This window comes from Labrus bergylta, chromosome 1 (assembly GCF_963930695.1).
Source record: "Labrus bergylta chromosome 1, fLabBer1.1, whole genome shotgun sequence".
In the NCBI taxonomy this organism is placed as follows: Eukaryota; Metazoa; Chordata; class Actinopteri; order Labriformes; family Labridae; genus Labrus; species Labrus bergylta.
In genome coordinates, this window is record NC_089195.1 from 36,428,982 (window position 1) to 36,453,039 (window position 24,058).

The 24,058-nt window shown below is 44.7% G+C and overlaps 5 protein-coding genes across 5 annotated transcripts; 3 read left to right on the plus strand and 2 right to left on the minus strand.

The window, feature by feature from the left end:
- Positions 1-2,113: 2,113 nt before the first annotated feature.
- Positions 2,114-4,772, plus strand: LOC136180485 (E3 ubiquitin-protein ligase TRIM21-like). The gene has a single exon (XM_065960388.1). It carries the CDS (start codon positions 2,348-2,350, stop codon positions 3,989-3,991), a length of 1,644 nt encoding a protein of 547 aa, XP_065816460.1. The 5' UTR covers positions 2,114-2,347; the 3' UTR covers positions 3,992-4,772.
- Positions 4,773-8,534: 3,762 nt separating this feature from the next.
- On the minus strand, positions 8,535-10,288 carry LOC109978009 (ESF1 homolog). Its single transcript, XM_065960402.1, has one exon. The coding sequence runs from the start codon at positions 9,760-9,762 to the stop codon at positions 9,442-9,444; it is 321 nt and encodes a 106-aa protein (XP_065816474.1). The 5' UTR covers positions 9,763-10,288; the 3' UTR covers positions 8,535-9,441.
- Positions 10,289-11,489: 1,201 nt separating this feature from the next.
- LOC136180489 (E3 ubiquitin-protein ligase TRIM21-like) lies at positions 11,490-14,768 on the plus strand. The gene is made up of 2 exons (XM_065960397.1): positions 11,490-11,624; positions 12,346-14,768. The coding sequence occupies exon 2, from the start codon at positions 12,348-12,350 to the stop codon at positions 13,992-13,994; it is 1,647 nt and encodes a 548-aa protein (XP_065816469.1). The 5' UTR covers positions 11,490-11,624; positions 12,346-12,347; the 3' UTR covers positions 13,995-14,768.
- Positions 14,769-16,694: 1,926 nt separating this feature from the next.
- On the minus strand, positions 16,695-17,972 carry LOC109977931 (ESF1 homolog). The gene has a single exon (XM_065960411.1). The coding sequence runs from the start codon at positions 17,920-17,922 to the stop codon at positions 17,602-17,604; it is 321 nt and encodes a 106-aa protein (XP_065816483.1). The 5' UTR covers positions 17,923-17,972; the 3' UTR covers positions 16,695-17,601.
- A 2,173-nt stretch (positions 17,973-20,145) lies between these two features.
- On the plus strand, positions 20,146-22,593 carry LOC110004261 (E3 ubiquitin-protein ligase TRIM21-like). The gene has a single exon (XM_020659805.3). It carries the CDS (start codon positions 20,319-20,321, stop codon positions 21,807-21,809), a length of 1,491 nt encoding a protein of 496 aa, XP_020515461.2. The 5' UTR covers positions 20,146-20,318; the 3' UTR covers positions 21,810-22,593.
- The last annotated feature ends 1,465 nt before the right edge of the window (positions 22,594-24,058 follow it).

Genomic DNA, 24,058 nt, shown 5'->3' on the forward strand with positions numbered 1-24,058 from the left:
ACACACACACACACACACACACACACACAGAAAACACACACACACACACAGAAAAAACACACACAGAAAACAAACACACACACACAGAAAACACAGACAGACAGACACACAGAAAACACACACACACACAGAAAACACACACACACAGAAAACACACACATAGAAAACAAACACACACACACAGAAAACACACACACAGAAAACACACACACACACAGAAAACACAATCACACACACACAGAAAACACACACACACACACAGAAAACACACACACACAGAAAACACACACACACACACACACAGAAAACACACACACACACACACAGAAAACACACACACACACACAGAAAACACACACACACACACACACACAGAAAACACACACACACACACAAAACACACACACACACACAGAAAACACAATCACACACACACAGAAAACACACACACACACACACAGAAAACACACACACACACACACACACAGAAAACACAATCACACACACAGAAAACACACACACACACACACACGGCACACACACACACACACACACACACACACACACACACACACACACACACGTTGAGATGCTGTCTTCAGGTGATATTTACAGATGTGATAAACTCACGTGGAGCTGCAGCCATTGACCTCTGACCTTTTGTTTCTCCAGCTCTTCTTCCTCCTCAGCGGTGCGCTCCTCCTCCTCCCCTTTCTTCTTCTTCTTCTTCTTCTGTTGCTTCTTCACGTCTGCACACACACAAAACAAATCATGACCTGACACGCTGCAGAGCTCTGAAGATCAAACAATTCAATTCAGACACGTTAGAGACACGTGAGAGCATGAATAAAAACCAGGAAGAACACTTCAGGTTTACATCCCGAGACATCTGAGCTGTTTGTTCTTCTCACAGGTAACAAGACGAGGAAGAAGAATGAAGCTTTACTCTTCTATGTTGACCTTATTGTTTCAAACTAAACTCCATCACTGACAGTCTGTCAGCTGGGTTTATAAATACAGAAAATAATTAAATTCTGAACAATTCCAGAAACCACACAGGCCTGGTGGTGTCAGACCACTCCTACAGGACTCTCCTGCTACACTGCTGCAGAAACAACAGGTTTCCATGTAGACCTCTGACTGCTGCTATGACACACAACGACCACTAGATGGAGCCCAACATGAAGAAACAAGAAGTGATCAGTTCTGTTCTGCTGCCACAACAAGCACCAAACTCTCCTGATACGAGAGTGACTGTAATAAATGAACTCGAGTATCTTATTCACAAAGAAGATACGACGACTTTAATGAGACTCTTCCTCTTCTCAGATCAGATCAGATCAGTCTATTGAAGCTGGTATTTCACAACAGCCCTGTGACTCAGAGGGAAGAAACAAGCTGCAGTTAGAGGCCGAGCCACAGCTGAGGGAGGAGAGCTTCAGCGTCACTCTGAAGAAATAAAACTTAAAGTTTGTCAGGGTGTCGACCACGCAGCCGTCCAGAAAGGTCTCCGTTTCTCTTCAAAGAAATTAAACTAACTTCATCCAATCTTTGTCAACGACACAGCAGAGTCTCTGCAAACACTGGTGAGTACAGCTGATCATGTTTACACTTTGAACAACCAGGATTTACACTCAACTCTTCATTTCACTCTCTCTTCATACTCCAGCTTGTTAAACTGTGTGTGTGTGTGTGTGTGTGTGTGTGTGTGTGTGTGTGTGTGTGTGTGTGTGTGTGTGTGTGTGTGTGTGTGTGTGTGTGTGTGTGTGTGTGTGTGTGTGTGTGTGTGTGTGTGTGTGGGTGGGTGTGTGTGTGTGTGTGTGTGTAACTGAGGTTCTCTCATTTGGACTTTGGTTTATTTCTAACTTCCTTGTATCGTTGTTGTTTACTGATAACATCCTGCTGCCAAACTAAATTCTATTTCCTCTGGCTGTTTCACAATAAAAGCTTGACATGGAGAAACAAAAATTAGGCTTTTAATTTGAAGGAAGCAGAGAAGGAAGTGAAATTTGTTTTCATTCAAGTCATGTTTTTCATGGGCACAACCCACATCCTCAACTCTGCTGCTCATCCCACAAATGCATGTTCCTTACAAATGTGGCAACATTTAAAAGAGCAATAAACAGGCTTTCCAACAGTATAATGTTTATTGCCAAGAAGCATTGTTACAACAAACAAACAAAAAATCTACTAAACACAAATTTCCAGATTTTTTGTGCAATGTTTATATATCCTGTTACTCACCTACTGTCAGGCCTGGACTGGATTGTCATCACGCAGATCACCTGCTGTCTAAACCTGCGAGTAAATTAATCTAATATTTTTCTTTCTTACACTTTGTGTAGATATGGCTGCTGCAAACTATCATCGGTCTGAGGATCAGTTTCTCTGCTCCATCTGTCTGGATGTGTTCAATGATCCTGTCACCATACCATGTGGACACAACTTCTGCAAAAACTGCATCACTGAACACTGGAACACCAGCGACCAGTACAGGTGTCCAATATGTAAGAAGGTTTTTAACACCAGACCTGAGCTGCAGGTCAACACTTTGCTCTCTGAGATGGTTGGTCAGTTCAGAGACAAAGCTCAGCAGGAAGCCAGCAGCAGCAGCAGCTCAGAGCTACAAGAGTCCAAACCAGGAGAAGTTCTCTGTGACGTCTGCACTGGACCCAAACTGAAGGCCCTGAAGTCCTGCTTAGACTGTCTGGTCTCCTACTGTGAGACTCACCTGGAGCCTCATCTGACAGCTTCACGTCTGAAAAGACACCAGCTGATCGACCCTGTGGAGAACCTGGAGGACAGGATGTGTACAAAGCACGATAAACCTCTGGAGCTGTTCTGTAAGACCGATCAGACCTGTGTCTGCATGCTCTGCTCTGTTTTAGACCACAAGACACACGAGTTTGTTCCTCTGAAAGAAGAATATGAAGAAAAGAAGGCAGAGCTAGAGGAGACAGAGGCTGAAATTCAGCAGATGATCCAGAAAAGACGACTGAAGATTCAAGAGATCAAACACTCAGTGGACCTCAGTAAGGACGATGCAGACAGAGAGATGGCAGAAGGTGTTCGAGTCTTCACCGCTCTGAAGAAGTCTGTTGAGAGAGGCCGGGCCGAGTTCATCGACACGATCGAAAAGAAGCTGAAAACAACAAAGAAACAGGCCGAAGCTTTCATCAAAGAGCTGGAGCAAGAAATCTGTGAGCTGATGAAGAGGAGCACTGAGGTGCAGCAGCTCTCACGCTCTGAAGACCACCTCCATCTAATCCAGAGAGTCCAGTCTGTTAACTCTGCTCCACCCACCAAAGACTGGACAGAGGTTAATGTCTGTCAACCACTTTATGAGGAGACTGTGAGGAACGCTGTGGCTCAGCTGGAGGAGACTCTCAGTGAAGAGATGAAGAAGTTGGTTCAAGCTGAGCTGAAGAGAGTCCAGCAGTATGCTGTGGATGTAACTCTTGATCCTGATACAGCACAACCTGATCTCATACTGTCTGAAGATGGGAAACAAGTTCATCTTGGTGACGTGACGAAGAATCTTCCAGACAACCCAGAGAGATTCTCTCTTTGTGTTTGTGTTTTAGGAAAGCAGAGTTTCTCTTCAGGCAGATTTTACTTCGAGGTTCAGGTTAAAGGAAAGACTGGTTGGGATTTAGGAGTGGTCAGAGAGTCCATCAACAGGAAGGGAAAAATCACACTGAGTCCTGAGAAAGGTTTCTGGACTATATGGTTGAGAAATGGAAATGAATATAAAGCCTGTACTGGCCCTCCAGTCCGTCCCTCTCTGAAGTGTCGTCCTGAGAAGGTGGGGGTGTTTGTGGATTATGAGGAGGATCTGGTCTCCTTTTATGATGTGGAATCTGCAGCTCTGATCTACTCCTTTACAGACTGCTCCTTCACTGAGAAACTCTTCCCTTACTTCAGTCCCTATCTTAATGAAGGAGGTAAAAACTCTACACCTCTGGTCATCTCTCCTGTCAGTGTGAAATAATCAAAGACTTCATGTATTGATTCTCATCCGAGTACAAACCATCCTATTTAGTGACAACATGGTATATTTGGGCGGCAGTTGCTCAGTCTGTAGGGACTTGGGTTGGGAATCGGAGGATCGCTGGCAATTCCGGAAATTGGTCTGGTAGCTGGAGAGGTGCCAGTCCACTTCCTGAGCACTGCCGAGGTGCCCTTGAGCAAGGCACCTAACCCCCCCCCCCCCCCCCCCCCCCACCAGCTCAGGAGCGCCCACTGTGGGCAGCCCCCTCACTCTGAGACCTCTCCATTAGTGCATGTCCACAGGATCCTGTTTGTGCATGTGTGTGTATTTCGGCCTATGTTTGTGTAGCATGTTAACTAGACAGAGTGTAAAAACGAATTTCCCCTCGCAGGATCAATAAAGCATAAATTATTATTATTATTATATTTGACAGAATCAGATCATCGTGTTCGTTGATTGACTTTATAGTTCAGAGGTTTGTCCTCGTAAACACAGCAGGTAACAAACTGATTTGATTGACTCAGCTCATCATTGAGATGCATCATTTATGTGATAACATTTATTTTAACCCTTTAAACTTCACTGACTTCCAACTTCAGATCGAGAGGAAAAGACTGTAGAAGACATTAATTCAATAAGTTTATATTTGTCTGGAATGTCTTTGGTGTCTCTTTGACTGAGTTCTGCTGTACGTATGATAGTGTTGATAAAAAGTCAAAGAAATCTGTAAATATGTGATTTTGAAACAAAAACTTCTAAATAAACTTGTTGTTGAAGACGAGGTCTGAGTAAGTACTGAGTAAGTACTGATTGACACGTATGACCCAGAACGTCCACCAGATACGTGTGCTTTGTGTGTCCACTCCCTCATCCGTCAACACCCACAGGCTGAGTTCTCAGAGCGCAGCACGGAGCAGCACCACGGGACAGCTGGAGTCACCAGACCAAGGAGTTCCCACGGTAAGTACAGAATCAGGAGTGACATCGACAGATAACACGATGTATGAGGTATAAAACCGTTATAAACACATCAACAAACACACAGAAGGTCATTGTTCTGAACTCGGGATGTTAATGATTAATCATCTATCGATTAATCGCCGTTAAGAATTTAACCGATTAGAAATGTATTCACTGACGATCTGTTTACAGTTTAACCGGCGGTCACATGTAATACCAATTCATACCAAAAGAGGGCGCCCGTCACATTTACAACTCAGAAAAACTGCTGTTATCACTACTAAAGGAAGAAGAGGTGCTGTGAAAAGTGAGGAGAAATGTAAGTGGTCAGCAGAGAAAGTGTTTTCTGCAGCTGGACTTGTTGTGAATAGACTGAGCACACGACTCAGCCCTGGTCACTTAGAGCTGCTCGTCTTTGTAAAGCACTAAGCCGTACATATATTTTGGTGAGTAGAGTATTTAATGCGATCACAACTCACGGCTGAATGTGTTGAAATATTAATTTGCCTACAAAGCAGAATAATTAAGTGTATTGGAAAGATGCTCAAATGGAACCATTCGTGATGCTAACGTTACTCATGCACAAGAACGACAAATGTTTTACAAGAGAAAATAAAAAGACTGAGAGAAAAGTCTGCAGAGATTTAAGAAAGGGGGCGGGGCAGGGGAGGCGGAGCTAAAGTGAGACCCCCTGCTCGTGCGCTGTCGCTCTACCTTCACTTACTCTCTCATTTTTAATGAGGGGAGAGACTCCTCTGACCGGCTTCAGCTGACTCATCCCCCCCTCACTGTCTTCAGCAAACAGTGTCCACGGACTCCCAGTTCTCCCAGTAATGAGATCATGAAAATCTTCTTTCATTGAATGATATTTTTTCATTATATTTTTAACCCAGAGAGACAGCACAGTCTAAATTACACAAATCAGTCACGTTACCAAGACGTGTGCATGACTCAGTCTGCGAGTTTAGCCGATTAAAAACAGGAAGTTATCCATTACTCTGTTTCTGTTGCCATGGTGTTGAAACTACACTACAATCAAATCGATGTTTAACAATCTTCAATCGTGGCGACAACCCGACGTGCAGATTGTGCCCGCCTGTCCCAAACAAGCCTTTGTAAAAATCTGATTGGTTCAATAGTTTGTCATTTTCTCTCCGTGGCTCAGAATGTGAATAGTTTGGAGCTTCTTCTCTGATAAACAAACAAACGTACCGGAGCTTCTTAAAGATGCTGCATCACAATAAAAGCTTTTATTTTGAAGGAGCTGCAGGAACCAGCTTGTCCGTTTGAAACGTCTCAGCTGTGAGAGGAGAGAATCGCGTACACTGCTCTTTGCTCAGTGTCACGATGTATTGAAGAAGGAGCAGATGTTTTGAGTCTCCTGACAAAGAATCAGCAAAACGTCTTAAACAGCAGCCTGTGATTGGAGACACTTTAAGGCAGGGATGTCAAACATCCGGCCCGCGAGACATTTTGGGAAGAAGGAGGAAATGTATTGAAAAATATTTTGAGATTTTTTATAAAATAAATTTTTGTAATATGTATTTTCCCCGAATTGTATTAAAATGAGCAACGTAAAGGTTGATATCATGATACGAATATTAATTAAACGGGGCACTTGAATTATCTTCTCAGCAGGGAGTATCATAAAAAAGAGGAGTGGCTGAGCGCACGAGCTGCTCCTGCATTACGCTAATCAGCAAACAGGCTGAACACCTGAGAGAGGTGACACAGAATGCAGGTTTTCAAGAGAGATCGAAGGAGAGATATTTCTTTAGTTTTATTTGCTCACAAGTTGCCAGAATTGTATGAAAGCTACGAGACTTAACCACAGGGGGCGCTGCACTGCACGCTCATCATGACGGTCTTCAGTTCTGTCCACTCTTCTTACCAGTTTCTTCTGGCTTGACTGATGTAAAACAAAAGTTTGGCTGATAATAACAAAGCTTCCTATGGAGTGAGCCACAAAGAGCAGCTCGTGCAAATAAAAAACAATCCTCTCTGTCCTGCGTAACGGCCCAGACCGTCTCCTCACATCCAGTGTAGTTTGTGGACACTGGCGTTGAACCTGATGCATCTCCCAACTAGTTTTACCTCTGGTTATTGTAAAAACAGTAAATTAAAATGAATAATAACTGATTTTAATTACAGATGGTTCATTTTTAGGTCACCCAGAGGTGAACTTGTTGATCACGTAAAGGTTTCAGACATCACTTCTAAATGCAGTAGCCTGCTGTTGTGCCTTTATCACCAGCTTTAATCAGACTGTAAAAATATAACTATTACTGAACATTTCATTCTTATCTGAAAACAATATCACACACAGGCTGTCCGATCATACAGAGGTCCGCTGGTTTAACTGTGGAGCAGAGCTATAATTCTTCCTTGAATTACTGCACGGAGATGGCACAGATTCATGGCGCATAAAAAGTCAGTGACAGAGTTAGATCACGATATTGCGGACACGTAGAAGAACGGACTGCCAGACTCATATCAAAAGTGGTTTAACTGAGTTTACTTAGTGAAAGAAGTTGAACTCCACACGGAGCTGATCAGACTGCAGTGATCAACTGAAGGATCAATTCAAGTCTGTTGGTTTGGAAACATGTTATCATTTTATAATGCCTCACACTAAAATACCTGAAGGTGACTGTTTACATCAAAGACACTCTGTGTGTTTGTGACAACAGATTCATGTGAGCAGGTTTAATCTGTGATGAACCTTAACGAGTGACAACTGTGCTGTGGCCACACACACACACACACGGGCTTACAACATCTGGAAGAGAAGGACACACATGTGCGGATGTTGTTTCACACATGTGCGGACTTCAGCTCAGCGTTCAATACAATCATCCCGCAGCATCTGGTGAGCAAACTGGCCCCCCTTGGTTTCAGCACCCCCCTATGTAACTGGCTGCTTGACTTCCTCACAAACAGACCCCAGACACGCACGCACGCACGCACGCACGCACGCACGCACGCACGCACGCACACACACACACACACCTAAAGTCTCTCTCTCTAATGCACTGATCCCAGGGCAGGTAGAATAACCTGTCAAAGTTTCTATAACCTTGAACAGCAATATTAAAACATAATATAATAATCTCAAACAAAACATAATTATGCATGTTTTGTTCTGTAATGTTGTATACTTAAATATTTCCATGGGCCGACATGCAGTTTGCAATGACAGAGTTAACCCCTCTGCTTAATGTACTTATACATTTTATGTGTTAATATGCAGTTTTCTATACAAGTACCTTTTTTTGTCTTTTTTTCTAATCATACATTAGCCTATATATCCATGTGTTGAGTTATAGTGATGTCTGCACAATTAGTCCGGCCCGCTTGAGGTCTCATTTGAACAAATCCGGCCCCCGACCCAATAGGACTTTGACACCCCTGCTTTAAGGGAAGCAGAATGTGGAGACTTGGTTTGATTGACAGCTCCAGGACGTGATGACTGCAGGGCGTTCTGCTGAATCCAAAGGACCAATCAGAAACACAGAATTGACAAGATGTTATGTTGTCATCTTCATTTGACCTGCAGATAAAATGATCCTCATGCCAGATCATCTTCACATCACAAACTTCTCTTTATTGGAACTCGAGTTACCAAAGAAACATTCATTTAAAGAAAGAAAACTTTTCACCACTTTAGAAACAGCGTCACTCTGTCACTCCCAATTCACACACACTCCGTGCACGCCGCGGTCTGTCAGCGCCGCGCTTTTTGCTCCATCGGGCGGCGCACTCTGCCCCCACTGGATCCTTCACAGGAGAACTACTCCAACTACGAGTGATGGAAAATACGATCAGGAGTCCGTATGTTGTGTTTTATTTTGAAATTGACAGCGCACTCTGTGCGTTTCCTCGTCTGACTTCCTGTCCAGCTTGACGCGTGCCTGCAGCGTGCTCCGTCAGAAACAGACTCACAGCGTGTTTGAAACGCGGCGCTCGCTGTGGAAACACGATCATTGAGTAGAGTGGCGGTGAGCTGCGGTGTAGTGCACGGCGCTGACCGTGCACGGCGCTGACCGACCGCGACGCTCTTGGAGTACGTGGAAACGGGGTAAGATGCTGACAGCTCACAGAAACATCAGCTCACAGCTGCTGGAGGAACAATCTCCCCCAAAGAAAGCTGAAATGTGAAAAGTGATTTACTAAAGTAAAAACCTCGGTGTCATGATGGTGAACGTGTTTCTTGAGGTCCAGGGCGTCGCTCTCTTCTTCTTCATGTGTTTGAAAATAACTGCAGGGCTTCTTTAAGAGTTCTGTGTGAAGAAACTGTCCAAATAAAACATTCTCACAGCATGTGATGCAGCACCATTCACTTTTTCCTGCACCTTCTTCTACTTTGTGGCGTCTCTTTCTGTATAAAAACATCAAACAGGAAGTAGAGTTCATCAGGAGAAACTGTTCCTGCAGGCTGGGACTTCTCCCAGTCTCTGCCGGTCTGCACACTTTTGTGTTGAGAGTTCCACCTACACCAGTTTCTGTTTCTTGCGAGCCTGAAACTGCTCCGTTTTGCTTTTAATCGACTTGACGAGCATGGACAGACTCGGGTCCATCGCTTTCTTCGAGATGAGGTCGACCGCCGCCGCGCCGTCACGGTCCTTTTCCCGTTTCTTCCCCGCCACCTGCTTCCTGTCGGCTCCCTCCCCCTGATCTCTGAGCCCGTCCTCCAGGCGCCGCTGCTCCTCGTCTCTGCGGCGCTGCTTCTCCGTCAGGATGCTCTGCGTGGCGTTGGTCTTCTTGTAGCTGGGGTGGGAGGGGTCCAGGTTGAAGAGGTGGGAGGTGAACATGGCCTGGAAACGAGGGTCCTTCACATCCACCTGGACGCACAAACAGAGAGAGAGGGAGAATGTTACAACATCGTCATGACCACGATTTAGTCAACACAGAGCTAACAGCCTTCCTTTGACTCCATCACACCACGAGAGAGGGAAATGAACGTCTATATATTTATTTCTTCTTCAGGTCGACTGTTCATCTTTGAAATCAGATCAAAACACGTTAAACGGGACGATTGTGGTCAAAACAAAAGTTTGAACATTTAGCGGCCGAATGCTAAAGTCAAGTCCTGGAAACCGGAGGACATTCAGCTGGAGCAGCACGACCTGTGACATCATCACACCCACCTGGAATTGGTCTTCCTGCTGAAGCTCCTCCCCCTTCTTCTTCAGCAGCTTCTTCTTCTTCTGGCTCAGATTCTGCTGCTCCACGATCTTATCGTAATTAAAGTGTTTGTGTTTGGCTTCGTCGCCCTCGTCCTCCATCAGCAGGGCCATCTCCGCCTGCACACACACACACACACACACACACACACACACACACACACACACACACACACACACACACACACACACACACACACATACACAGAAAACACACACACACACACACACACACAGAAAACACACACACACACACACACACAGAAAACACACACACACACACACACACACACACACACACACACACACACACACACACACACACACACACACACACACACACAGAAAACAAACACACACACACACAGAAAACACACACACACAGAAAACAAACACACACACACACACACACAGAAAACACACACACACACACAGAAAACACACACACACACACACAGAAAACACACACACACACAGAAAACACACACACACACGTTGAGATGCTGTCTTCAGGTGATATTTACAGATGTGATAAACTCACGTGGAGCTGCAGCCATTGACCTCTGACCTTTTGTTTCTCCAGCTCTTCTTCCTCCTCAGCGGTGCGCTCCTCCTCCTCCCCTTTCTTCTTCTTCTTCTTCTTCTTCTGTTGCTTCTTCACGTCTGCACACACACAAAACAAATCATGACCTGACACGCTGCAGAGCTCTGAAGATCAAACAATTCAATTCAGACACGTTAGAGACACGTAAGAGCATGAATAAAAACCAGGAAGAACACTTCAGGTTTACATCCCGAGACATCTGAGCTGTTTGTTCTTCTCACAGGTAACAAGACGAGGAAGAAGAATGAAGCTTTACTCTTCTATGTTGACCTTATTGTTTCAAACTAAACTCCATCACTGACAGTCTGTCAGCTGAGTTTATAAATACAGAAAATAATTAAATTCTGAACAATTCCAGAAACCACACAGGCCTGGTGGTGTCAGACCACTCCTACAGGACTCTCCTGCTACACTGCTGCAGAAACAACAGGTTTCCATGTAGACCTCTGACTGCTGCTATGACACACAACGACCACTAGATGGAGCCCAACATGAAGAAACAAGAAGTGATCAGTTCTGTTCTGCTGCCACAACAAGCACCAAATTCTCCTGATACATGAGAGTGACTGTAATAAATGAACTCGAGTATCTTATTCACAAAGAAGATACGACGACTTTAATGAGACTCTTCCTCTTCTCAGATCAGATCAGATCAGTCTATTGAAGCTGGTATTTCACAACAGCCCTGTGACTCAGAGGGAAGAAACAAGCTGCAGTTAGAGGCGGAGCCACAGAGCTTCAGCGTCACTCTGAAGAAATGAAACTTAAAGTTTGTCAGGGTGTCGACCACGCAGCCGTCCAGAAAGGTCTCCGTTTCTCTTCAAAGAAATTAAACTAACTTCATCCAATCTTTGTCAACGACACAGCAGAGTCTCTGCAAACACTGGTGAGTACAGCTGATCATGTTTACACTTTGAACAACCAGGATTTACACTCAACTCTTCATTTCACTCTCTCTTCATACTCCAGCTTGTTAAACTGTGTGTGTGTGTGTGTGTGTGTGTGTGTGTGTGTGTGTGTGTGTGTGTGTGTGTGTGTGTGTGTGTGTGTGTGTGTGTGTGTGTGTGTGTGTGTGTGTGTGTGTGTGTAACTGAGGTTCTCTCATTTGGACTTTGGTTTATTTCTAACTTCCTTGTATCGTTGTTGTTTACTGATAACATCCTGCTGCCAAACTAAATTCTATTTCCTCTGGCTGTTTCACAATAAAAGCTTGACATGGAGAAACAAAAATTAGGCTTTTAATTTGAAGGAAGCAGAGAAGGAAGTGAAATTTGTTTTCATTCAAGTCATGTTTTTCATGGGCACAACCCACATCCTCAGCTCTGCTGCTCATCCCACAAATGCATGTTCCTTACAAATGTGGCAACATTTAAAAGAGCAATAAACAGGCTTTCCAACAGTATAATGTTTATTGCCAAGAAGCATTGTTACAACAAACAAACAAAAAATCTACTAAACACAAATTTCCAGATTTTTTGTGCAATGTTTATATATCCTGTTACTCACCTACTGTCAGGGCTGGACTGGATTGTCATCACGCACATCACCTGCTGTCTAAACCTACGAGTAAATTAATCTAATATTTTTCTTTCTTACACTTTGTGTAGATATGGCTGCTGTAAACTCTCTGCTATCTGAGGATCAGTTTCTCTGCTCCATCTGTCTGGATGTGTTCAATGATCCTGTCACCATACCATGTGGACACAACTTCTGCAAAAACTGCATCACTGAACACTGGAACACCAGCGACCAGTACAGGTGTCCAATATGTAAGAAGGTTTTTAACACCAGACCTGAGCTGCACGTCAACACTTTCATCTCTGAGATGGTTGGTCAGTTCAGAGACAAAGCTCAGCAGGAAGCCAGCAGCAGCAGCAGCTCAGAGCTACAAGAGTCCAAACCAGTAGAAGTTCTATGTGAAGCCTGCACTGGAACCAAACTGAAGGCCCTGAAGTCCTGCTTAGACTGTCTGGTCTCCTACTGTGAGACTCACCTGGAGCCTCATCTGACAGCTTCACGTCTGAAAAGACACCAGCTGATCGACCCTGTGGAGAACCTGGAGGACAGGATGTGTATGAAGCACGATAAACCTCTGGAGCTGTTCTGTAAGACCGATCAGACCTGTGTCTGCACGCTCTGCTCTGTTTTAGACCACAAGACACACGAGTTTGTTCCTCTGAAAGAAGAATATGAAGAAAAGAAGGCAGAGCTGGAGGAGACAGAGGCTGAAATTCAGCAGATGATCCAGAAAAGACAACTGAAGATTCAAGAGATCAAACACTCAGTGGACCTCAGTAAGGACGATGCAGACAGAGAGATGGCAGAAGGTGTTCGAGTCTTCACCACTCTGAAGGAGTCTGTTGAGAGAGGCCGGGCCGAGTTCATCAACACGATCGACAAGAAGCTGAAAACAACAAAGAAACAGGCCGAAGCTTTCATCAAAGAGCTGGAGCAGGAAATCTGTGAGCTGATGAAGAGGAGCACTGATGTGCAGCAGCTCTCACGCTCTGAAGACCACTTCCATCTAATCCAGAGAGTCCAGTCTGTTAACTCTGCTCCACCCACCAAAGACTGGACAGAGGTTAATGTCTGTCAACCACTTTATGAGGAGACTGTGAGGAACGCTGTGGCTCAGCTGGAGGAGACTCTCAGTGAAGAGATGAAGAAGTTGTTGGATCAAGCTGAGCTGAAGAGAGTCCAGCAGTATGCTGTGGATGTAACTCTTGATCCTGATACAGCACAACCTGATCTCATCCTGTCTGAAGATGGGAAACAAGTTCATCATGGTGACGTGACGAAGAATCTTCCAGACAACCCAGAGAGATTCTCTTCTTGTGTTAGTGTTTTAGGAAAGCAGAGTTTCTCTTCAGGCAGATTTTACTTTGAGGTTCAGGTTAAAGGAAAGACTGGTTGGGATTTAGGAGTGGCCAGAGAGTCCATCAACAGGAAGGGATTAATCACACTGAGTCCTGAGAAAGGTTTCTGGAGTATATGGTTGAGAAATGGAAATGAATATAAAGCCTGTACTGACCCTCCAGTCCGTCTCTCTCTGAAGTGTCGTCCTGAGAAGGTGGGGGTGTTTGTGGATTATGAGGAGGGTCTGGTCTCCTTTTATGATGTGGACTCTGCAGCTCTGATCTACTCCTTTACAGACTGCTCCTTCACTGAGAAACTCTTCCCTTACTTCAGTCCCTATCTTAATGAAGGAGGTAAAAACTCTGCACCTCTGGTCATCTCTCCTGTCAGTGTGAAATAATCAAAGACTTCATGTATTGATTCTCATCCGAGTACAAACCATCCTATTTAGTGACAACACGGTATATTTGGGCGGCAGTTGCTCAGTCTGTAGGGACTTGGGTTGGGAATCGGAGGATCGCTGGCAAGTCCAGAAATTGGTCTGGTAGCTGGAGAGGTGCCAGTCCACTTCCTGAGCACTGCCGAGGTGCCCTTGAGCAAGGCACCTAACCCCCCCACCAGCTCAGGAGCGCCCACTGTGGGCAGCCCCCTCACTCTGAGACCTCTCCATTAGTGCATGTCCACAGGATCCTGTTTGTGCATATGTGTGTATTTCGGCCTATGTTTGTGTAGCATGTTAACTAGACAGAGTGTAAAAACGAATTTCCCCTCGCAGGATCAATAAAGTATAAATTATTATTATTATTATATTTGACATATTTGACAGAATCAGATCATCGTGTTCGTTGATTGACTTTATAGTTCAGAGGTTTGTCCTCGTAAACACAGCAGGTAACAAACTGATTTGATTGACTCAGCTCATCATTGAGACGCATCATTTATGTGATAACGTTTATTTTAACCCTTTAAACTTCACTGACTTCCAACTTCAGATCAAGAGGAAAAGACTGTAGAAGACATTAATTCAATAAGTTTATATTTGTCTGAAATGTCTTTGGTGTCTCTTTGACTGAGTTCTGCTGTACGTATGATAGTGTTGATAAAAAGTCAAAGAAATCTGTAAATATGTGATTTTGAAACAAAAACTTCCAAATAAACTTGTTGTTGAAGACGAGGTCTGAGTAAGTACTGAGTAAGTACTGATTGACACGTATGACCCAGAACGTCCACCAGATACGTGTGCTTTGTGTGTCCACTCCCTCATCCGTCAACACCCACAGGCTGAGTTCTCAGAGCGCAGCACGGAGCAGCACCGCCGGACAGCTGGAGTCACCAGACCAAGGAGTTCCCACGGTAAGTACAGAATCAGGAGTGACATCGACAGATAACACGATGTATGAGGTATAAAACCGTTATAAACACATCAACAAACACACAGAAGGTCATTGTTCTGAACTCGGGATGTTAATGATTAATCATCTATCGATTAATCGCCGTTAAGAATTTAACCGATTAGAAATGTATTCACTGACGATCTGTTTACAGTTTAACCGGCGGTCACATGTAATACCAATTCATACCAAAAGAGGGCGCCCGTCACATTTACAACTCAGAAAAACTGCTGTTATCACTACTAAAGGAAGAAGAGGTGCTGTGAAAAGTGAGGAGAAATGTAAGTGGTCAGCAGAGAGAGTGTTTTCTGCAGCTGGACTTGTTGTGAATAGACTGAGCACACGACTCAGCCCTGGTCACTTAGAGCTGCTCGTCTTTGTAAAGCACTAAGCCGTACATATATTTTGGTGAGTAGAGTATTTAATGCGATCACAACTCACGGCTGAATGTGTTGAAATATTAATTTGCCTACAAAGCAGAATAATTAAGTGTATTGGAAAGATGCTCAAATGGAACACTTCCTGATGCTAACGTTACTCATGCACAAGAACGACAAATGTTTTACAAGAGAAAATAAAAAGACTGAGAGAAAAGTCTGCAGAGATTTAAGAAAGGGGGCGGGGCGGGGGAGGCGGAGCTAAAGTGAGACCCCCTGCTCGTGCGCTGTCGCTCTACCTTCACTTACTCTCTCATTTTTAATGAGGGGAGAGACTCCTCTGACCGGCTTCAGCTGCCTCATGCCCCCCTCACTGTCTTCAGCAAACAGTGTCCACGGACTCCCAGTTCTCCCAGTAATGAGATCATGAAAATCTTCTTTCATTGAATGATATTTTTTCATTATATTTTTAACCCAGAGAGACAGCACAGTCTAAATTACACAAATCAGTCACGTTACCGAGACGTGTGCATGACTCAGTCTGCGCGTTTAGCCGATTAAAAACAGGAAGTTATCCATTACTCTGTTTCTGTTGCCATGGTGTTGAAACTACACTACAATCAAATCGATGTTTAACAATCTTCAATCGTGGCGACAACCCGACGTGCAGATTGTGCCCGCCTGTCCCAAACAAGCCTTTGTAAAAATCTGATTGGTTCAATAGTTTGTCATTTTCTCTCCGTGGTTCAGAATGTGAATAGTTTGGAGCTTCTTCTCTGATAAACAAACAAACGTACCGGAGCTTCTTAAAGATGCTGCATCACAATAAAAGCTTTTATTTTGAAGGAGCTGCAGGAACCAGCTTGTCCGTTTGAAACGTCTCAGCTGTGAGAGGAGAGAATCGCGTACACTGCTCTTTGCTCAGTGTCACGATGTATTGAAGAAGGAGCAGATGTTTTGAGGAGCAGCAGCGTGCTCCTCCTCACCTGCTTCAGGACAAAAAGGTGGATGTGTGAACACTTCCTGTCAATCACAGCGGGGTCTGAATAACGAGCTGCGGAGAACACGACCCGGTTTGGTTTTGAAGTAGAAACAAATCGTTCCGTCTCCCGAAAAAGAATCTGCAAAACATCTTAAACAGCAGCCTGTGATTGGAGACGCTTTAAGGGAAGCAGAATGTGGAGACTTGGTTTGATTGACAGCTCCAGGACGTGATGACTGCAGGGCGTTCTGCTGAATCCAAAGGACCAATCAGAAACACAGAATTCACAAGATGTTATGTTGTCATCTTCATTTGACCTGCAGATAAAATGATCCTCATGCCAGATCATCTTCACATCACAAACTTCTCTTTATTGGAACTCGAGTTACCAAAGAAACATTCATTTAAAGAAAGAAAACTTTTCACCACTTTAGAAACAGCGTCACTCTGTCACTCCCAATTCACACACACTCCGTGCACGCCGCGGTCTGTCAGCGCCGCGGTTTTTGCTCCATCGGGCGGCGCACTCTGCCCCCACTGGATCCTTCACAGGAGAACTACTCCGACTACGAGTGATGGAAAATACGATCAGGAGTCCGTATGTTGTGTTTTATTTTGAAATTGACAGCGCACTCTGTGCGTTTCCTCGTCTGACTTCCTGTCCAGCTTGACGCGTGCCTGCAGCGTGCTCCGTCAGAAACAGACTCACAGCGTGTTTGAAACGCGGCGCTCGCTGTGGAAACACGATCATTGAGTAGAGTGGCGGTGAGCTGCGGTGTAGTGCACGGCGCTGACCGTGCACGGCGCTGACCGACCGCGACGCTCTTGGAGTACGTGGAAACGGGGTAAGATGCTGACAGCTCACAGAAACATCAGCTCACAGCTGCTGGAGGAACAATCTCCCCCAAAGAAAGCTGAAATGTGAAAAGTGATTTACTAAAGTAAAAACCTCGGTGTCATGATGGTGAACGTGTTTCTTGAGGTCCAGGGCGTCGCTCTCTTCTTCTTCATGTGTTTGAAAATAACTGCAGGGCTTCTTTAAGAGTTCTGTGTGAAGAAACTGTCCAAATAAAACATTCTCACAGCATGTGATGCAGCACCATTCACTTTTTCCTGCACCTTCTTCTACTTTGTGGCGTCTCTTTCTGTATAAAAACATCAAACAGGAAGTAGAGTTCATCAGGAGAAACTGTTCCTGCAGGCTGGGACTTCTCCCAGTCTCTGCCGGTCTGCACACTTTTGTGTTGAGAGTTCCACCTACACCAGTTTCTGTTTCTTGCGAGCCTGAAACTGCTCCGTTTTGCTTTTAATCGACTTGACGAGCATAGACAGACTCGGGTCCATCGCTTTCTTCGAGGTGAGGTCGACCGCCGCCGCGGCGTCACGGTCCTTTTCCCGTTTCTTCCCCGCCACCTGCTTCCTGTCGGCTCCCTCCCCCTGATCTCTGAGCCCGTCCTCCAGGCGCCGCTGCTCCTCGTCTCTGCGGCGCTGCTTCTCCGTCAGGATGCTCTGCGTGGCGTTGGTCTTCTTGTAGCTGGGGTGGGAGGGGTCCAGGTTGAAGAGGTGGGAGGTGAACATGGCCTGGAAACGAGGGTCCTTCACATCCACCTGGACGCACAAACAGAGAGAGAGGGAGAATGTTACAACATCGTCATGACCACGATTTAGTCAACACAGCGCTAACAGCCTTCCTTTGACTCCATCACACCACGAGAGAGGGAAATGAACGTCTATATATTTATTTCTTCTTCAGGTCGACTGTTCATCTTTGAAATCAGATCAAAACACGTTAAACGGGACGATTGTGGTCAAAACAAAAGTTTGAACATTTAGCGGCCGAATGCTAAAGTCAAGTCCTGGAAACCGGAGGACATTCAGCTGGAGCAGCACGACCTGTGACATCATCACACCCACCTGGAATTGGTCTTCCTGCTGAAGCTCCTCCCCCTTCTTCTTCAGCAGCTTCTTCTTCTTCTGGCTCAGATTCTGCTGCTCCACGATCTTATCGTAATTAAAGTGTTTGTGTTTGGCTTCGTCGCCCTCGTCCTCCATCAGCAGGGCCATCTCCGCCTGCACACACACACACACACACACAGAAAACACACACACACACACACACACACACACACACACACACACACACACACACACACACACACACACACACACGTTGAGATGCTGTCTTCAGGTGATATTTACAGATGTGATAAACTCACGTGGAGCTGCAGCCATTGACCTCTGACCTTTTGTTTCTCCAGCTCTTCTTCCTCCTCAGCGGTGCGCTCCTCCTCCTCCCCTTTCTTCTTCTTCTTCTTCTTCTTCTGTTGCTTCTTCACGTCTGCACACACACAAAACAAATCATGACCTGACACGCTGCAGAGCTCTGAAGATCAAACAATTCAATTCAGACACGTTAGAGACACGTAAGAGCATGAATAAAAACCAGGAAGAACACTTCAGGTTTACATCCCGAGACATCTGAGCTGTTTGTTCTTCTCACAGGTAACAAGACGAGGAAGAAGAATGAAGCTTTACTCTTCTATGTTGACCTTATTGTTTCAAACTAAACTCCATCACTGACAGTCTGTCAGCTGGGTTTATAAATACAGAAAATAATTCAATTCTGAACAATTCCAGAAACCACACAGGCCTGGTGGTGTCAGACCACTCCTACAGGACTCTCCTGCTACACTGCTGCAGAAACAACAGGTTTCCATGTAGACCTCTGACTGCTGCTATGACACACAACGACCACTAGATGGAGCCCAACATGAAGAAACAAGAAGTGATCAGTTCTGTTCTGCTGCCACAACAAGCACCAAACTCTCCTGATACGAGAGTGACTGTAATAAATGAACTCGAGTATCTTATTCACAAAGAAGATACGACGACTTTAATGAGACTCTTCCTCTTCTCAGATCAGATCAGATCAGTCTATTGAAGCTGGTATTTCACAACAGCCCTGTGACTCAGAGGGAAGAAACAAGCTGCAGTTAGAGGCGGAGCCACAGGTGAGGGAGGAGAGCTTCAGCGTCACTCTGAAGAAATGAAACTTAAAGTTTGTCAGGGTGTCGACCACGCAGCCGTCCAGAAAGGTCTCCGTTTCTCTTCAAAGAAATTAAACTAACTTCATCCAATCTTTGTCAACGACACAGCAGAGTCTCTGCAAACACTGGTGAGTACAGCTGATCATGTTTACACTTTGAACAACCAGGATTTACACTCAACTCTTCATTTCACTCTCTCTTCATACTCCAGCTTGTTAAACTGTGTGTGTGTGTGTGGGTGTGTGTGTGTGTGTGTGTGTGTAACTGAGGTTCTCTCATTTGGACTTTGGTTTATTTCTAACTTCCTTGTATCGTTGTTGTTTACTGATAACATCCTGCTGCCAAACTAAATTCTATTTCCTCTGGCTGTTTCACAATAAAAGCTTGACATGGAGAAACAAAAATTAGGCTTTTAATTTGAAGGAAGCAGAGAAGGAAGTGAAATTTGTTTTCATTCAAGTCATGTTTTTCATGGGCACAACCCACATCCTCAGCTCTGCTGCTCATCCCACAAATGCATGTTCCTTACAAATGTGGCAACATTTAAAAGAGCAATAAACGGGCTTTCCAACAGTATAATGTTTATTGCCAAGAAGCATTGTTACAACAAACAAACAAAAAATCTACTAAACACAAATTTCCAGATTTTTATATATCCTGTTACTCACCTACTGTCAGGCCTGGACTGGATTGTCATCACGCAGATCACCTGCTGTCTAAACCTGCGAGTAAATTAATCTAATATTTTTCTTTCTTACACTTTGTGTAGATATGGCTGCTGCAAACTATCATCGGTCTGAGGATCAGTTTCTCTGCTCCATCTGTCTGGATGTGTTCAATGATCCTGTCACCATACCATGTGGACACAACTTCTGAAAAAACTGCATCACTGAACACTGGAACACCAGCGACCAGTACAGGTGTCCAATGTGTAAGAAGGTTTTCAACACAAGACCTGAGCTGCATGTCAACACTTTGCTCTCTGAGATGGTTGGTCAGTTCAGAGACAAAGCTCAGCAGGAAGCCAGCAGCAGCAGCAGCTCAGAGCTTCAAGAGTCCAAACCAGGAGAAGTTCTATGTGAAGCCTGCACTGGACCCAAACTGAAGGCCCTGAAGTCCTGCTTAGACTGTCTGGTCTCCTACTGTGAGACTCACCTGGAGCCTCATCTGACAGCTTCACGTCTGAAAAGACACCAGCTGATCGACCCTGTGGAGAACCTGGAGGACAGGATGTGTATGAAGCACGATAAACCTCTGGAGCTGTTCTGTAAGACCGATCAGACCTGTGTCTGCATGCTCTGCTCTGTTTTAGACCACAAGACACACGAGTTTGTTCCTCTGAAAGAAGAATATGAAGAAAAGAAGGCAGAGCTAGAGGAGACAGAGGCTGAAATTCAGCAGATGATCCAGAAAAGACAACTGAAGATTCAAGAGATCAAACACTCAGTGGACCTCAGTAAGGACGATGCAGACAGAGAGATGGCAGAAGGTGTTCGAGTCTTCACCGCTCTGAAGGAGTCTGTTGAGAGAGGCCGGGCCGAGTTCATCAACACGATCGACAAGAAGCTGAAAACAACAGAGAAACAGGCCGAAGCTTTCATCAAAGAGCTGGAGCAGGAAATCTGTGAGCTGATGAAGAGGAGCACTGAGGTGCAGCAGCTCTCACGCTCTGAAGACCACCTCCATCTAATCCAGAGAGTCCAGTCTGTTAACTCTGCTCCACCCACCAAAGACTGGACAGAGGTTAATGTCTGTCAACCACTTTATGAGGAGACTGTGAGGAAAGCTGTGGCTCAGCTGGAGGAGACTCTCAGTGAAGAGATGAAGAAGTTGTTGGATCAAGCTGAGCTGAAGAGAGTCCAGCAGTATGCTGTGGATGTAACTCTTGATCCTGATACAGCACATCCTGATCTCATACTGTCTGAAGATGGGAAACAAGTTCATCTTGGTGACGTGACGAAGAATCTTCCAGACAACCCAGAGAGATTCTCTCTTTGTGTTAGTGTTTTAGGAAAGCAGAGTTTCTCTTCAGGCAGATTTTACTTCGAGGTTCAGGTTAAAGGACAGACTGGTTGGGATTTAGGAGTGGTCAGAGAGTCCATCAACAGGAAGGGAGAAATCACACTGAGTCCTGAGAAAGGTTTCTGGAGTATATGGTTGAGAAATGGAAATGAATATAAAGCCTGTACTGGCCCTTCAGTCCGTCTCTCTCTGAAGTGTCGTCCTGAGAAGGTGGGGGTGTTTGTGGATTATGAGGAGGGTCTGGTCTCCTTTTATGATGTGGACTCTGCAGCTCTGATCTACTCCTTTACAGACTGCTCCTTCACTGAGAAACTCTTCCCTTACTTCTGTCCCTATCTTAATGAAGGAGGTAAAAACTCTGCACCTCTGGTCATCTCTCCTGTCAGTGTGAAATAATCAAAGACTTCATGTATTGATTCTCATCCGAGTACAAACCATCCTATTTAGTGACAACACGGTATATTTGGGCGGCAGTTGCTCAGTCTGTAGGGACTTGGGTTGGGAATCAGAGGATCGCTGGCAAGTCCGGAAATTGGTCTGGTAGCTGGAGAGGTGCCAGTCCACTTCCTGAGCACTGCGGAGGTGCCCTTGAGCAAGGCACCTAACCCTCCCCCCCCCCCCCACCAGCTCAGGAGCGCCCACTGTGGGCAGCCCCCTCACTCTGAGACCTCTCCATTAGTGCATGTCCACAGGATCCTGTTTGTGCATGTGTGTGTATTTCGGCCTATGTTTGTGTAGCATGTTAACTAGACAGAGTGTAAAAACGAATTTCCCCTCGCAGGATCAATAAAGTATAAATTATTATTATTATAATATTTGACATATTTGACAGAATCAGATCATCGTGTTCGTTGATTGACTTTATAGTTCAGAGGTTTGTCCTCGTAAACACAGCAGGTAACAAACTGATTTGATTGACTCAGCTCATCATTGAGACGCATCATTTATGTGATAACATTTATTTTAACCCTTTAAACTTCACTGACTTCCAACTTCAGATCGAGAGGAAAAGACTGTAGAAGACATTAATTCAATAAGTTTATATTTGTCTGAAATGTCTTTGGTGTCTCTTTGACTGAGTTCTGCTGTACGTATGATAGTGTTGATAAAAAGTCAAAGAAATCTGTAAATATGTGATTTTGAAACAAAAACTTCTAAATAAACTTGTTGTTGAAGACGAGGTCTGAGTAAGTACTGAGTAAGTACTGATTGACACGTATGACCCAGAACGTCCACCAGATACGTGTGCTTTGTGTGTCCACTCCCTCATCCGTCAACACCCACAGGCTGAGTTCTCAGAGCGCAGCACGGTGCAGCACCGCCGGACAGCTGGAGTCACCAGACCAAGGAGTTCCCACGGTAAGTACAGAATCAGGAGTGACATCGACAGATAACACGATGTATGAGGTATAAAACCGTTATAAACACATCAACAAACACACAGAAGGTCATTGTTCTGAACTCGGGATGTTAATGATTAATCATCTATCGATTAATCGCCGTTAAGAATTTAACCGATTAGAAATGTATTCACTGACGATCTGTTTACAGTTTAACCGGTGGTCACATGTAATACCAATTCATACCAAAAGAGGGCGCCCGTCACATTTACAACCCAGAAAAACTGCTGTTATCACTACTAAAGGAAGAAGAGGTGCTGTGAAAAGTGAGGAGAAATGTAAGTGGTCAGCAGAGAAAGTGTTTTCTGCAGCTGGACTTGTTGTGAATAGACTGAGCACACGACTCAGCCCTGGTCACTTAGAGCTGCTCGTCTTTGTAAAGCACTAAGCCGTACATATATTTTGGTGAGTAGAGTATTTAATGCGATCACAACTCACGGCTGAATGTGTTGAAATATTAATTTGCCTACAAAGCAGAATAATTAAGTGTATTGGAAAGATGCTCAAATGGAACACTTCCTGATGCTAACGTTACTCATGCACAAGAACGACAAATGTTTTACAAGAGAAAATAAAAAGACTGAGAGAAAAGTCTGCAGAGATTTAAGAAAGGGGGCGGGGCGGGGGAGGCGGAGCTAAAGTGAGACCCCCTGCTCGTGCGCTGTCGCTCTACCTTCACTTACTCTCTCATTTTTAATGAGGGGAGAGACTCCTCTGACCGGCTTCAGCTGCCTCATGCCCCCCTCACTGTCTTCAGCAAACAGTGTCCACGGACTCCCAGTTCTCCCAGTAATGAGATCATGAAAATCTTCTTTCATTGAATGATATTTATTCATTATATTTTTAACCCAGAGAGACAGCACAGTCTAAATTACACAAATCAGTCACGTTACCAAGACGTGTGCATGACTCAGTCTGCGAGTTTAGCCGATTAAAAACAGGAAGTTATCCATTACTCTGTTTCTGTTGCCATGGTGTTGAAACTACACTACAATCAAATCGATGTTTAACAATCTTCAATCGTGGCGACAACCCGACGTGCAGATTGTGCCCGCCTGTCCCAAACAAGCCTTTGTAAAAATCTGATTGGTTCAATAGTTTGTCATTTTCTCTCCGTGGCTCAGAATGTGAATAGTTTGGAGCTTCTTCTCTGATAAACAAACAAACGTACCGGAGCTTCTTAAAGATGCTGCATCACAATAAAAGCTTTTATTTTGAAGGAGCTGCAGGAACCAGCTTGTCCGT